The sequence below is a fragment of the Protopterus annectens genome, chromosome 5.part1 (assembly GCF_019279795.1).
Source record: "Protopterus annectens isolate FY-2018-M chromosome 5.part1, PAN1.0, whole genome shotgun sequence".
Lineage (NCBI taxonomy): Eukaryota > Metazoa > Chordata > Ceratodontiformes > Protopteridae > Protopterus > Protopterus annectens.
In genome coordinates, this window is record NC_056736.1 from 429,035,727 (window position 1) to 429,049,351 (window position 13,625).

Consider the following 13,625-nt stretch of genomic DNA (forward strand, 5'->3'; position numbering starts at 1 on the left):
AAAAAAAAAAAAAAATGAGTAGGGTAGTGACACAAAAGAAAAGGAACATCACAATGGGGAGGGGCATGGTGAAGATTGACCGAAGACTGCAAAAGGATGCACCCAAACAGAAGTCATTCATTTCCATGGCTACCCTCATGGGTGGACCAGAACACAGCTGGTCCAGTTACTGCGGCCATGCAACTATGCAAGTTGCATTGGGACATTCTCTGGGCTGCCAATCCAGGTGTGCAGCTGCCAGTCAACCAAAGATGTCACCAAGCCTTCTACCTCCCAGATGAAAATCCCACAGGACCCCCCCACCCTGCTGATGCAGTCTGATAAGGAACCTGTAGCCACACTACAGACACAGCACCAGAGGGCAACAGTGAGACCTCCAAGTCACTCCATATAAATGAAGTAAAACAAAAAAGGACAAATAATAAATTTGAAAAGATGGCATAGATAAAAAGAAAAAAGGAAACAAATGTTAGTAGGTTATGCAGCAATGGTTGGTAGTACAGGCTCTGGATGAATAAATATAGATAGCTTTGCAATAGGAAAACACAAGCAACATATAGGCTTAAAAAAATATATTACATAACTGTGTAGGCCATGCAATATATAGTCTCACTGGTGCCCTCTGATGCTGTGTCTCTAGTGTGGTTATAGCACAACCCTAAGGAGGTTATGCTCAAGTGACATGCACTGTCATACACTGGGTTATATACATTGAAATGTATGGCATCATGTGATAACATGCTTCATGTAACCCCACCCAGAACACCAAAAGGAATATACATGAGACCTGTAAAAGTTGTGGCAATAACACCACTTGACCTATGTCAGCCAATATGCATTAGTACCTAAAAGCCCAGTGTTTGTATTCCAGTGGTATGTCATGCATAACAGATTCCTTAATGTATGCTAGGATCAGCAGAGTTACTGACAGAACACTGTAACTCAATGGCACAGAGGATGGAAAAGTACATGAAATGGAACAGGGCCAACCATGCATGTCCTTAAGCAGATACCTACACCCTTGATGGTAGTGTCCCTCCCACTGATATTGCAATCTGTGTTTGTCAGTCACTGTTGGGAATATCTGGCAGTTAATGAGAGAAGCAGCATTGTTTCACCTGTAGTTACAATGTATTCACTTGTAGTTATAATGTGTGTGACACATACAGCAAAGTGCTGCCATAAGTAATGATGAAACTAATTAGCAGCATTGTAAACATAGACAATGGAGTTGATGGTTAAGACATATGCATGTATAACACTAATATCATAGACATAGCATTATGCCTGGATAGGCATTCATATCTGCTCTGGCATATCAGTTGATTTTCTTCTGTTTTGTCAGCTGCTGAAAATATACAACAGAAAAAAAAACAACAACATACCAATATAATGAAACATGCAAATGAAAATATGAAGATGCCACTGAATAATGCTGGGAGCCTAATCATCCTGGTGGAGGTAGATGTCTGTGCAGTGACTGATAAGTGGTTTAAAATTGTGCAGAGTACTCCAACCATGCAGGGCTATAACACCTTCCTCACTGTCAGACCAACCACTGCCCAGGAGAGAAAAAAGCTGAAACTGTCTCGGTTTTCTTTGAGAAGAGACTTACCTCAAGGCTGGTTAAGCAGCATGATGCAGTAGAGCTCCATCATGTCCAAATAACCAAAAGAAAGGTCACTTACCACATACTGACAAGCTGCAGAACTGGAGTCACTCAATAACAAAACCAGTGCCATTTTCATGGGTAATCTACACTATCCAGCTATAGACTGGGAAACTCATGTTACCACAAGTGAGCAAGGACAGAGATCCTTGGACATTGTAAATAGAAACACCCTGGAAAAAAAACTAGTCAGAGTATCCACCAGTGGTAATGACATCTTATATCTTGCACAATCCATTGTGTATCTTTTGTCATTTGTTAGGTCTGACCATAAAGCTGTCTCCTTCAAAATAAAATTCAGTCCAGTGACCATTTTCACCACGGTACTTTAAAAACTACCTACGCCTAAGTGATACATTGACAAGCTTCAAATCCCAAAGATTTATACACTTTACCAGCATGTAAATAGCTGCATAGATGTTTGTACCAGGCAGAAACAAGCAAATGGAATACTACAGAAACAACTCCCTTCTCTGGTGGAACTTTACTATCAACAGACTTTAGAATAAAAGGAAGAGATTATTGGCTAAAAGTAACAACAGCAATACACAGAATGATACAGCCCTCATCATTAAATTAAACAAGCATCTCAGTGCTTAAGTAATTGTACCAAAGCCAAGTCTGAGATAAAAACAGCATACCAAGCAAAAGACAATTACAAGGCCTCTTTAGTTATGTGTGTAATCTTAGGTGCACAGTGCAATAATGCACTGAGCTGGTTGTCAACACTGTTACCTACACTGAAGCTGAAAACATTATTAAGCTAAAGTTCAAAAAGTTAATCTCAAACTTTACCAATCTCCCCCTGTCTATCTCACATGAAATATCTGAAAATGACTCACCACAAGCAATCACAGAAGATCAAGTCTTGAGACCACTATCAGAAACTACTGCAGAAATGGGTCCTGACAGTATCTTAGGATGCATTGTGAATAGCATGAAGCACAATTTAGTCACACCCCTAAAGCCCTGTCCAATCCTGGGCTCCATATGAGTTTTGTATCATGTGAGTGGAGAACAGAAACAGTTATCCCCCTGCATAAGGGAGAACCTTTTACAGACCCAGGCAATTACAGACCCATAATTCTAACCAGCCTCATTTGCAATGCCATGGAAAGAGTTATCAAGGAATTAGTCAATAAGGACATTAAAAAAAATCTTCAAATGATGTACCCATCTCAGTTTGGGTTCATCAAGGGCATGTCATGTTTACTCAACCTGGAGGACTGTTTTGAAAAGGTCACCAAAACAATGACTGAAGGTAGGATGGTCCACATCACATACCATGACTTTATCATACTACCCCCCACACCCTTACCTCCGCAGGCTTAGTAGAAATGGTTAATAAACTAGGAATAAACCTTATCATTACCCACTAGATTTCCAAATGTCTCAAAGACAGAACACAGGAGATCAAAACAGGGGAAGTTACCTCCTCAAAAAGACCAGTCCTAGTGGAGTCATCCAGGGTCAGTACTAGGACCTCTTCTGTTCAGCATCCACTACTTATAAATAAAAGCCAATACCAAATGACTCTGGCAAACTAAATTTGCAGATGACTGCAAGCTAGGAGCAATGATTAAATCCTGAAATTACCTAACCATCCTACAGGAAAGCATTTCCCAAAAAATAAACTTGTGCCAGACTGATAGACTAAATCTAAATTACCAAAAAAATGCATTATAGTCTCCTTTGGAAAGTCAGCACTCAGGGGAGCTACTGCATTAACAACACAGGCCTAAGAGCTGGCCCACTAGTTCAAGATTTGGGATCATGTAAACAGGGACCTCTTAAAGACTGCTAAGACATGAATTGTGTTTAGCATACAAGCTATCCTCCAACCATTTACTGATGGACTTACTTCACATCCAAGAGACAAAGAGGATCAAAAATACTCATTCCAGGGTACCTAGACCTATTCTTCAACATTATCAAAATGGTTTGGAGGGGCAAGTATATCTTTCAGAGGATAATACAATGCTGTGAAGAGACTCCCCATCCACATAAAACAAAGCTCATCCATGATCACATTCAAGTGTAACTTGGATCAATGAAAGGGAAAAAGGAAATTTATCCCAGGACACTCCCTATATTACTAATGGCCAAAGATAGCTGAAAAGTGCTTCATCCCAATGCAGGGGCCCCATCCAAAATATCTATGTTTTGATCTAACAAATTTCGCTAGAGTTGTATATAGATAAGTTGTATATAGATATAGAGCTTGGAAAGGGTTAGGTGAATCTAAACTCTAACAGGATAGGTTAACTTTAAGCTAACAAATGGGATAATTGGTTTGGCTTAAAATGGCCTGCAAATGCAGTTAGGCTAGTATTAATCTATGAACCTTTGAATCTGTGTTGATGAACATTAATTTTTCATATAGATGTATAAGAATGGTTTCTTTTGTGAGAGCAAGTAACATGTAAGTATATTTACTGTAGAGGTTGGACTTCCTTTGCATAACATCTATTTACCAATGACAGGGAAGCACCTCTTCAGACCACTGTGCTAATGACTTCACTGTTTAATAGAACAGAGAAGTAAATGTCATGGCATCATTCGCCATCCTGGGATGTCAGTGCCAGGCAATCTACCTTGTACCACATCCTTCAGATAGGCATTAAATCAGGGTCCCATATGTCAGAGTTGATGTTTGCTCACATGGATGTAAAAGATCCTATGATGCTTATTAAAAATTAAAGGAAGTGCCCTGGTGGTCTGGCCAAATTTCCACCGAGATGTATAAATACCTCCTCAGCTCTCCAAGAAAAGAGGCCATTGGCCTAGTGGGACTAACCTGGTTAACAAAGATGCAGAGACAGGAGATGTAAGAAAAAAAAATAATCTCCCTCCTTTAACAAGCAGGAACCCTTCCAATGCATACCTTGTAGAAACCATAACCACTTGTCAGGTTAATAACAGGAAGGAAATGGTAGCAAATTTGCATTTATGTATAATGGAGAAACCTTGTGACCTGTAACAACAGGCAGTGAGGCAGTGTGACATAGTTAATTGTCATGTAGAACTATGCACCCAAAAGAAACATGTATGAATGGAGAATTAGCAGGGCCATGTTTGGTACTTAAGGTATTATGCCTTTTATGTTTAATGTAGAGTAACTTCCCAATGCAAAATAATCTGTATAATCAAGGCAATACAGTACCATTGCACCTCTATATCCTGAGGAGTGGGCTGCAATAAGACCACATCCCCATCAGTGTCAAAGAGCTACCGAAAATAGATCAATCACTTTGCAGTCAACCAAGCATGTGCATGACAATGCATGCATCCACAGTGCACTTTAGGGGAGATGATGCACTGTGCTAATTGTGTAATTCAGATATGTGTAAGAAAAATCACTCAATTAGCATAATTACCATGCCATGAGCCATGTAATACAAAGCATACAGTGATTTGCAGAGTACAAAAGTGTTATACTTATGTTGTGGTTAGTGTGCGTAGGCAATTGTCAGATGTGGAGGGTAACTAGATATGTATAACATTCTTATTTGTGGGATTGCTATATATTAACCTGCAGTCAGGGGGGTTGGAAGCACATGGAGGGATGAAATGGGAAATTACATCAGTCAGGGCACAGGTCAAGGCATCACTATTCCACCAGATGTAGGATTAAGGGCCAAGTAACTACTTTGGTAGGTATCTCAGACAGAGAAGGATGTGATAAAATGCATCCACTGGACAACAATGGGTCATGTGTGGCACATATGGCAAAAGCAGACATAATAACTGGTACAGGATGCAGGTGATTCTGTCAGGTACATGCTTGCTGTGCTGGGCACAGGTCAGTATATGCAGATGGCAGGGTACATGTTACAATACAGCCAGTCCCCATACAGTTTCTGATGGAATACTGTGCAGATATGGCTTGTGATACAGACGGCAGGCATGGTACATGATGCAGCCATTGCTGCCGCTTTGGTGCTGAACTGGTTCAGATGATGATGATGCACACATTTGTGCCTGCTCACTCACTATAAGTATATGTTCAAACAGAGCAATGAGGCAGTTTAATGGTTTGAGAAGTTCTCCCAACCAGAGACTAAAAGTGTAGCAGTGGGTTTTCCATGAACCTGGATGTCGGACTCTCACCAGTGACAGAACTATCTGGACTCTAATACCATCAGTAGTGGGGGAGGTACATTTTCACCCACATCTAGTGACACAGCTCTGTTGTCTGCAGAACTCATCCCCACCTCTACAGTTAGCTTGAAAAGACAAATCATGTCCAGCAGTCCTACACATGCAGTAGCTGCCTCTTCTACTCATGCACAAGTAGTGGACAGTGCTGCCATCATAGAGCATGGGGACAGCAATATGAGGCTCTATACCAGTAGCTGTTAATGTGTTGCTCCTGCGTATTGTCCAAGCTGGGTATCACACTTGGCATTATACAATGGATGCACACAAGAATGACTCAGCCACTGACAGATATCAAAACTGCCAATGAGAGTTAATTAATGCACTTTGTAGCTGGTATAATGACATAAATGAACAATGCAATGCCCAGATCTTCTGACTAATGTGTTGGTCAGGCTGCTGGGTATCTTCACTTCCACCATGGGGCCATGTGCTTAGACACACAGAGGCTGATGCCATTCCTGTGACTACTGATTCCTTACCTCACTGTGGACATTCATCACAGGGCAGGTAGTACATCAAAGTCACATACTTCTATGTCATAAACCCTGCCTACTTGTGGTGAGCCTAGTGCGGCATGACATGTCCACCCACACAGACATAGCTTCTGTGCTGGTAATGGACATGGCATAGCCAAGTAGTGATGGTCATGTAGAGCTACATAATCTTTGCCAGTAGGTGTTGGTGGCAGTATTGTTCCTTGGAGGGGGCATTAAGCTGGCCAAGGGCATTCACACTCTGTGTCATTCTCATCTGAGGTCCCACATCTGTCACAGCAACATCTACATAGCACAATGATATCTGCAGCACCTGTGTCACTTGGAATGGGTACTGTGCAAGTACCTACAGTATCTGGTCAGCTGCTTACCTCAGGAAGAACGATCTTTTTCAATGCACAATATACCTGGCTCCTTCCAATCACAAAGCCATGCAATGCCATCCCTTCCACATCCTTAATCCAAACCCCCCATTCCATCTATGTAGCCATTGCTGATCCCTGTCTCTGTGCTCCTTCCCACCTGTGCAGATGATGACAACTCTGCCTTCCCATCTATGCCATTTTAAATGGAACAAGTAATGTGTGATGCACAGCATGGGTAGTCAATGCACTCTACTGCATATCCTGGGTGTAGTACTGTATGTGTCAGATTTACTCTTTTGTTATGACTATTCTAGCCGACTGTTGTGGATCATATGCTGCCTCTTAGCCAGTGTCACAACATATTGTGCCTAACTCTGCTTTGCATAGGTTTCACAAAACATACTGCTGGTTCTTCTAATGACTCCTCAACTGGCAGCTTCTCTGCCACTGGCTCCAGTCTAACTGGTCCTCCAGTGGTGGCCTACTATTTGAGCTTTCTGCATGCTACCATCTTGTGCAACATTGCACAGACAGTGAATATCTTGCAGCAATGCCTCCTGAGCATACAGCAGCATGATGGAAAAAAATGTATGCGGCTGAAGTGGTCATTCAACAGTCTGAACACATGCTTAACATTGTTGTGTATCTTTGACTGTGTGTAGTGTTGTCATCTCAGCCATGCATTGTGAGTTCCATATCATTGTAATGGACCATGGTTCTGGAATGGTTCCCTATCAGAAGCCTGAAACACTATAAGCTTGAAAATCAAAATCCTGAAACCAAAAGCCTGAAAATTCAAAATCCCGAAAACCCAAAATCCTGAAACTCAAAATCCTGAAAACACAAAATGGACATACTGACGTCATTGTGGCTTTGCTATTGTTAGCCCTGTGGTGTTAGGTCATGCGTTGGGTTCAGGTCAGTGTGCGGTTGGTTTTATGTTAGGGTTAGGGGCGGTTTAAGTGAGTTAGGGTTAGGGCGCAGGTTAGGCATGTATGCAATAGTGACAAATATTGGGGTTAGGGGCAGTTTAAGTGAGTTAGGGTTAGGGCGCGGGTCAGGTGAGTGTGCGATAGTGACGGACCTTAGGGTTAGGGTTAGGGTCAGGGTCAGTTGGTAGATATTAGTGTCTTTATAGTGACATATTAGCATTATTTCTGTTTTCAGGATTTTGAGTTTCAGGATTTTGGGTTTTCGGGATTTTGAATTTTCAGGCTTTTGGTTTCAGGATTTTGATTTTCAAGCTTATAGTGTTTCAGGCTTCTGATAGGGAACCTTCTGGAACATATTCAGCATCTGCAATAAAATGTCCTTATGTGAAGTCTTTCTGCATGAATCACTGTTATAGGTCTGGCATGTGACTCTGTCCCCCATGATAGCCTTTGATTATATTCTCATCATGGAGATGATAGTATGTTAGTAACAGTCAGCTCTATCTTAGATGTGCAGGGTGATAGGATATACTGTCACACACCCTGTCTCTGAGAACTGCTTTAAAACTGTAATGTTCAACTAATACAGATGCTACTTCTACCATCTTCATCTGGCTTCTCTTTCTCTAGCTATTTACTAAGAAATGACAGTACATAAATTCACTGTTTGATGCAAATCATTCCACAGCGTTTATGTTTCTGAGTTGCTCTCCCATGTCGTTTGTCCTCATTTGAATTTGCCATTTGCCTTACTACCGTGATGCTTCATATCAATATATTGTCATTTGAGTAAGATGCTGAACCCGTAATTTCCCCAGGCAGTGTGAACATGCTGGCCTTTTCTATGATCAGCTACAACCTGAGTGTTGCCTCTTATGACACAATTTCATGTTACATATTTCACTATTTATTTCTGAATCCTGGCCTTTGCGATAGTAGCAATAAGCACATATTTAATCATAAGCATATGTGCTAATACTTCATTCATGCATTAACTCCACTGCCCAGGACCAGCTGGTTGACACACGCACAATGGGTCCCAACATCCTGGATCCGATGCTTACAAATGTGGGAGACCACTGTAGCACCCCCACTGAGAGGTCTTCCCTGGTGAGATCTGACCACAAATCAGTCACATTCGAAGTAACTATCACCCCCCCCCCCCCCAAGCAGGAACTAAATGAAAAAAATTCTCCAAAGCAGATTATAATCTCTTACAGGATCTTACAAATAGCTTCACTGCATCTCCCCCCTCAGATGGAACTGACAGCTATGACGCATTCTGCACCAAAGCTTTATACAAACACCTGTATAACTGCATTGAATTGGCTGTACCAGATAGGACCAAAACAAACTCTTCAAGGAAGAGCAAACTGGCCTGGTGGACAACTGCAATTAACAGGCTTTACAATAAGAAGAAGAAATTGCTGTCTGAGTAAGAGTGAGCGAGCCCTAAACTGAAAACACTCTCTCCTAAGCTTAAACAAGCAAATAAGACTTCTTGTGAAGTCTTCCAAAGCAAATTACAAATCCAAATTCCTCAACTAAGAACAACAATAAGGCATTCTTTAGTTACATTCATAACTGAAAGGAAAAGGCCCAGATTTGTACTGAACTGGTAGTTAAAAGATACCACATATACTGAGCCTGTGGATATAGCTAACCTGTTGGCCGACAGATTCTTTGAAACCCTGGCCCTACCACACTTTCATCCCTACTATCTGGCCCCTACCTTGTATCTCTAAAGAGCAGGTCATAAATGCCCTATCTAAGGCAAAAAACGCAGAATCTATGGGACCTGATAACATCCCAGGCTGCATCCTACATGGGCTCCAACAAGAATTAGCAACACCATTGGATACTCTTTTCAGTCATAGTCTAAGCACCGGCTTCATCCCAACTGAATGGAAAGCAGCTGTCATTATTCCCTTGCACAAAGGTGGTGCTTTCACTGATCCTGGGAGCTATAGACCTATTAGCCTGACTAGCCTATTTGCAAGGCCATGGAGTGAATCATAATGGAGCTTATCAGCAAAGATATAGGTAATCTCCAAACATTTGACTCTACTCAGTTTGGATTTGTCAAAGGAAGATCATGCCTGTTAAACTTGGTGAAATTCTTCGAGACAGTCACCAAGGCCTGGATGAAAGGAAATCTGTGCATACAGCTTACCTAGACTTAGCCAAGGCTTTTGACACTATTCCCCACTCAGGCATCATTGACAAACTCACCCAGCTAGGTATCAACCCTTATATCATTAGATGGGTTGCTAACTGGCTCACTGATAGAACACATATAGTCAAAATAAGGGAATCCACTTCCAACAGACCTGTAAACAGTGGTGTTCTACAGGGATCAGTCCTGGGACCTCTACTGTTACAAATCTATTTCTCCTAAGTACAAGCAAAAACTAAAGGTCTGTGTCTGACAAAGTTTGCTGATTACTTCAAATTGGGAGAGGTCATAGAATCTTCAAATGATGTCAACATCCTACAAAAGGGTCTTACACAAACAAATGATTGGTGCCAAAGTCATGGCCTTCAACTCAATGCAAAAAAATACATTATCATCCCTTTCAGTAAGAGCAATGTTACTCCTAACTACCACATCAATGGCAACATTAAGTATGCACTCAGTGGTGAGAGACCTGGGCACACAGGTTGACAGTAAACTTACCTTTGATCACCATGTCTCCACAGTAGTAAGAAGGGCATTCTCTATTGCTCATCTCATAAGTAAGGGCATTGCCTCCAGAAAAAAAGAAGTTATAACATCCCCATACTCTTCCCTCATCAGGCCAATAACTGAGTACAATGCCCCTTTTGGTATGTACCTTTCTAAGCATCTACAGCAATTGGAGAGACCACAAAGGTTCCTCACAAGGAAAATTCAAGGTCTTCAGCATTTATCCTAAGTGGATCACCTGAAATCACTGTCACTTTATTCTGTTTCATACAAACTACTCAGAGACGATCTCTGCTTTGCATATAAGACAATCTCTGACCCTGCTTTATTGGAAATGCTGCATATCTGCAAGTCAAATGCTACACTGGTTACTTACTCTAAAGACCTTAACTTGGTATGTGACATTAATAGAACCTGCTGGATGGACAAATTGTCGCCCAGAGGTTACCATACCTTTGGAGCAGGCTCCCACTTCATGTCAAACAGAGCACCTCACTGGCCCTCTTCAAACGCAATCTGGACAATTGGATGGGTAACCTTAAAGTCACCCCAGGGGTTCCACCTGTGTCCCTCTTGGACAGGGGCAATAGGTGCTGATCATGGAAATAAGGGTAGAACTTGGCTAGGATTGTAAGGGCCCTTGGCCCATTAGCCTAGTAACTTCCTATGATCCTATGATCCTGACAGCGAAAATTTTCCATACAGTGTATAAATAACATATTTATGCCTGTCATAAATGTAAATACAGTATATGGAATGATGTATTTTGTTACTTCATAAAAGGTATAACCAGTAAAATTAACAGTACTAAACAAGTTTAGGATGTCTAAGAAATGTTGTAAACCTCTTTATCTTCTCATTGGTTTTCTTTTCCAGGAATACAGCCATGGCATTCTATAATGAAAACATGACACATGTGACACAGTTCCTGCTTGCTGGCCTTCCATTTCTTCAGGATCATCCATTCCTCTTATTTTCCTTGTTTCTGACAATCTACATAACTATACTTACTGGAAATGCAGTTCTTGTTTTTGCAGTGAAGACTTACCACAAGTTGCATACACCAATGTACTTTTTTCTCAGTTACCTTGCTATCCTGGACATGTTGCTTACAACTACAGTTTTTCCAAAGCTGCTAGCTATATTTTTACTGAATTCTCATGAAATTTCTTTCACAGCATGCTTCATCCAGTTATGTATGTTGCACTCACTTGGTTTCGCAGAAGGACTACTTCTCCTCATAATGGCATTTGATCGATATGTTGCAGTTTGTACTCCTCTAAGGTATACAGCCATCATGACTGACAGGGTTAACATCGAAATGGTAGCAGGAAGCTTTGTTATAGCATTTGTGATTATAGTTCCACCTATAATGCCTGCAACACAGCTGCCTTTCTGTGGACCAAATAAAATTAATCATTGCTTCTGTGACCATTTGTATGTTATTCGGTTAGCTTGCGCAGATATTTCTCTCCATGTCTCCCTGGGTTTTTCTATTGCAATGGCAGCTACCTTTATACCCTGTGCTCTTGTGATCTTCTCTTACATTAAGATTATATGTGCAGTATTAAAGATTGGATCCACACAAGGACGTCAAAAAGCATTCTCAACTTGCAGTTCACATTTGATGGTAGTTATTATATACTATATCTCAATTGCAATCACCTACATTGCTTATAAAGTAGAAAATGTGTCAGATGAATTTCATGCCATCTGCTCCATCTTCTTCACTGTTATAACTCCTGTGTTAAATCCTTTAATATATGCTATAAGAAACAAAGATGTTAAAGACGGTATTGCAAAATTTCTGACAGAAAAATAATACCCTACAATTTTAGGCATTTTGTATATATTTAACTATATAACTCACTGCAACATGTGGGACTGTAAGGCTGCTAAATCAATTTTTCATTAACATTGACATATTTTCTTTCACTGAATGCTGTAGTTAAACAAACATTATCAAAGAATGCCTGTAGCTATTACTAGGATTTTGTCTGATCCATCCAAGTGAGCAAGAAAAGGTCTTCCAATAAAAAAAATGAACTGGTTTGATCTTCTGAACTTTTGTCTCTCTAGTTCAAGAAAAAACGTCTGTATGCAATCATTTAATAATACATAGAGACCACCATTATTATTTCGGTCAAATCCTAGAGGTCATGAACTGTCTTCTACTTTGGCTGTTCCCGTTAGGGGTTGCCACAGCAGATCATCTGTTTCCATTTCTTCCTGTCCTCTGCATCTTGCTCTGTCACACCAACCACCTGCATGTCCTCTCTCACCACATCCATAAACCGTATATTAGGCCTTCCCCTTTTCCTCTTACTTGGCAACTCCATCCTTAGCATCCTTCTCCCAATATACACAGCATCCCTCCTCAGCACATGTTCAAACCAATGCAATCTCACCTCTCTGGCTTTGTCTCCAAACCATCCAACATGAGCTGACCCTCTAATATACTGATTCCTAATCCTGTCCATCCTCATCACATTCATTGCAAATCTTAACATCTTTAACTCTGGTACCTCTAGCTCTGACTGCTATCTTTTTGTCAGTGCCACCATCTTCAACCCATATAGCATAGCTGGTCCATACCTCTCAACTGTACAGATTTTCACAGAATGTCCAGATTTCTGCATAATATTTTTGGTCTGTTTTTCATAAAATTGTTGTTTTCTGGCAAATTAGTAGCAAATCATTAAAGACTGAATTTAGAAAATAATGACAGACATTAAGTTTCAGACTTCATACCCTTCATAAAATTCATGCTAGTGCAAAACCTATTATTCTATCAACTTTCTAAGTTTGTAAGAGTAATATTTAAAAATTGTCCCTATTTTTGGGCCTTTGTCCCACTTTTACTTATGGCTTTGTCCGGACTTTTTGCTTTGAGAGGTTGAGAGGTATGAGCTGCTCTCACTACCCTCTTGTAGACCTTTCCTTTCACTCATACTGGTACCTGTCTTTCACAAATCACTCCTGACACTCTTCTCCACCCTGCTTGCACTCTCTTTTTCACCACTCTTCCACACTCATCATTACTCTGAACTGCTGATCCAAAGTATTGAAACTCATCCACCTTTGCCAGCTCTACTCCCTGCATCTTCACAATTCATCTATCCTCCCTCTCATTCACAATTTTCTGTCTTAATCCTACTGACCTTCATTCCTCTTCTCTTTAGAGCATATCTCCACCTCTTCAGGGTCTCCTCTACCTGTTCCCTACTCTCTCTACAGATCACAATGTCATTCGCAAACATCATAGTCCAGAGGGACTCCTGTTTGATCTCATCTGCCAACCTGTCTATCACCATTGCA

The 13,625-nt window shown here is 40.9% G+C and overlaps 1 protein-coding gene across 1 annotated transcript; it reads left to right on the plus strand.

Moving 5' to 3' along the window:
* Nucleotides 1-11,193: 11,193 nt before the first annotated feature.
* On the plus strand, nt 11,194-12,129 carry LOC122803195 (olfactory receptor 2AT4-like). The gene has a single exon (XM_044072805.1). It carries the CDS (start codon nt 11,194-11,196, stop codon nt 12,127-12,129), a length of 936 nt encoding a protein of 311 aa, XP_043928740.1.
* The last annotated feature ends 1,496 nt before the right edge of the window (nt 12,130-13,625 follow it).